Source organism: Penaeus chinensis, chromosome 29 (assembly GCF_019202785.1).
Source record: "Penaeus chinensis breed Huanghai No. 1 chromosome 29, ASM1920278v2, whole genome shotgun sequence".
Lineage (NCBI taxonomy): Eukaryota > Metazoa > Arthropoda > Malacostraca > Decapoda > Penaeidae > Penaeus > Penaeus chinensis.
In genome coordinates, this window is record NC_061847.1 from 8,105,610 (window position 1) to 8,108,109 (window position 2,500).

At 33.2% G+C, this 2,500-nt stretch overlaps 1 protein-coding gene across 7 annotated transcripts in view; it reads right to left on the reverse strand.

Annotated features, from left to right (window-relative positions):
• Positions 1 to 2,500, reverse strand: part of LOC125040891 (glycine-rich cell wall structural protein 1-like) — a 5,102-nt gene that overhangs the window by 1,598 nt on the left and 1,004 nt on the right. For 2 of the 7 annotated variants that reach the window (XM_047635671.1, XM_047635667.1), the window contains 2 exons: positions 2,427 to 2,500; positions 2,024 to 2,204 (listed from right to left, as the gene is read on the reverse strand). The exon at positions 2,427 to 2,500 is cut by the window's right edge. The exons of the other annotated variants lie outside the window; for them this stretch is intronic. In XM_047635671.1, the coding sequence (XP_047491627.1) occupies positions 2,156 to 2,204; positions 2,427 to 2,500 (123 nt within the window). In that variant the 3' untranslated portion in view covers positions 2,024 to 2,155. Of the gene's footprint in view, positions 1 to 2,023; positions 2,205 to 2,426 lie in introns of those variants that run through there. 7 annotated transcript variants of the gene reach the window in all.

A 2,500-nucleotide genomic window follows, 5' to 3' on the forward strand; every position in this document is an offset into this window, starting at 1 on the left:
AAGCCTCATCAATCAAGACCGTAAATCTTGCTTTCTTTTACCAAGCTTATAATAATATTTATAAGAATATATATATATATGTATATATATATATGTGTGTTCATATATATATATATATATGTGTGTTCATATATATATATACATATATACACATATACATCCATATATAAATATATGAGTATATAGACTATATAGAGAGAGATATCACAGAGATACAGACACATACATTTATATACGCATTCAAATACATACACATATCTATTTAGCTAGAACAGTTTCAGATAAAATATATACACGTACGCACACAGACACATACATAAACACATTTATATATGCATATACATATGTTTATATGTATGTGTTTATATCTATATATTCCTATAGATAGATATGTACACTTATTTGTAAATATTTATGTGTGCAAATATGTTTCTTTTGTTTTTTTATTGTCACGGAATTCATCTGTTAATAGTATTTTATATCAGTAATTTGTATTTTTTCACTATCAAGGAATAATATTGTAGTGTATGTTTGCAAGTGTTCATTTGTGCTAATGTGTTTGTCTATGTATGGTGTGTCTGGATGTGTGTAAAAGGGTTTGAGTCTGTGTATGGTTGTATATATGTGTTGGTGTATATGTATGTTTTCGAAATATCAAAAATAGCGGAATTAGTGGTAAATGTTGCATCCACGATTCATTCGTCAATGAACCCTCCAATATCATAGTCCTTCGTCTTTATTTCATTAAATTAATTAACAATAGTTTTCCTCAAAACAAGAATAAAAGAAAAAGTCTTGCGGTTTGACCTTCTGCTCATAGAATCTATTTATTATCCTTAAAACCCCATATTATGTGGCTTTCTTTTCCTTCTCCATTCACCATCAGTCTTTTGGCGTTTGATTTTGTTTCGTCTGTATTTCTTTACGTCATCATAAGGAATAGGGACAGTCCATACTAATGAAAAAAGAGTCTCCTTTCTAAGTGCTGATGGGACACATTTTTCTGGATAATAAACTTGATCCTAAATCGCAAGGACCCGCATGAGCAGAGCTATTTCCAGCAATCCTATATTGATTTTAATCTAAATTATTTACGCCGCTAAAACGGATATACGATTATAAGACAGCAATTTGTGATATTGAGACACTGCAGAATTTCGAATAGTTGTAAGAACTTAGATATGCTTCCTACATCTCGTCTATAAATTTCTAAATTCAGCAACAAGCTATTTACAGTACACCCGTCTTTAATTATAAGAAAAGGTCAAAGAACAGAAAATCCTTTATTCACTGCAGTTACAGTTTCTCTCCTTTTGTGCAAACACCAGCTATTTCTCTCTCTCTCTCTCTCTCTCTCTCTCCTGTCAATGATCTATACTTTGATATCACACAATTTCCTACCTCTCAGTTACTGTCCTAACCTCACACTAAACAGAAATATCCAAAACATTTTTCCCTAAAAACTCGTTCACGAGCATGTTCATCACCAACAAATCTTGTAGCCGCGTGCAAAATTCTGCTCGTGAGCACCCTGGTCACATAGCGATAAAACCATCGACCAGGGCTCTCCTCTTCATGTAGATTACAGTTTCTCTCCTTTTGTGTAGGCTTGCTTCCAAACAATGCTTATCGGAAGCTGAAGAACAAGTCAGCATATGCTAAGAGGCCTCTTTTCTTTTTTCATATAAAACTCGTATGACCACCTTTTTAAGAATGATAATAATAATAATTTCTAATAAATCTGTATCAGTTATCCACTCCATTTCTCTGATTTTATATAGCTATTCGTTTATTTATTCATTCATTTATTCAATATTTTACGTTCTTTGTAGGTGATTTTGTAATCGATAATTAAAGATTCAGAGCAAATTGAATGTTAGTTTTGCATTTCTTTTCCTTATTGAAGGGTTGCTAAAACAGATATGAGCCACATCTATATTAATCAATATTTTCTTATAACTTTCGTCTTCATTTTCAACTTGTTTATCCTTATAATTAGGTTCCACGGAAAATAAGTCATTACTGACGCATCAACATTTTATTGTTGGTAGCCAATTATAGCTCATATTCATACATGTACACATGTGGATGTGTACATCGGCATACGCAGGACAGCAGTAGCATTCCCTGTTGAGTCAGTTCCCCGTTTCATGTACTAATTAGGTACGCCGTAACTGGTGCTAAGGTGGCCGCTTCCGCCTTTGCTGTGAAAGGAAAGAACAACCCTCAAAAGTTAAATAAATAGATGAATAAAGAGATGAAGAAATTGATATCTAAATAAAAATGTAAGTAGAACACAAACTATGATTTCTCATGTATACTGAAGTTCTGTCTATTTAAAAATATGGATTGAAAAGAAAAAGTCAAAATCTATAGACACATTACTCGAGAAGAAAACCCAGTGGAAAAATATATATTCAGCTTACCTTGCGCCTGCAGAACCACCCAGGCCGCTGCCTCCGAAGCCACCACTGCTTCCACCGACTCCACTGCTGCCTCC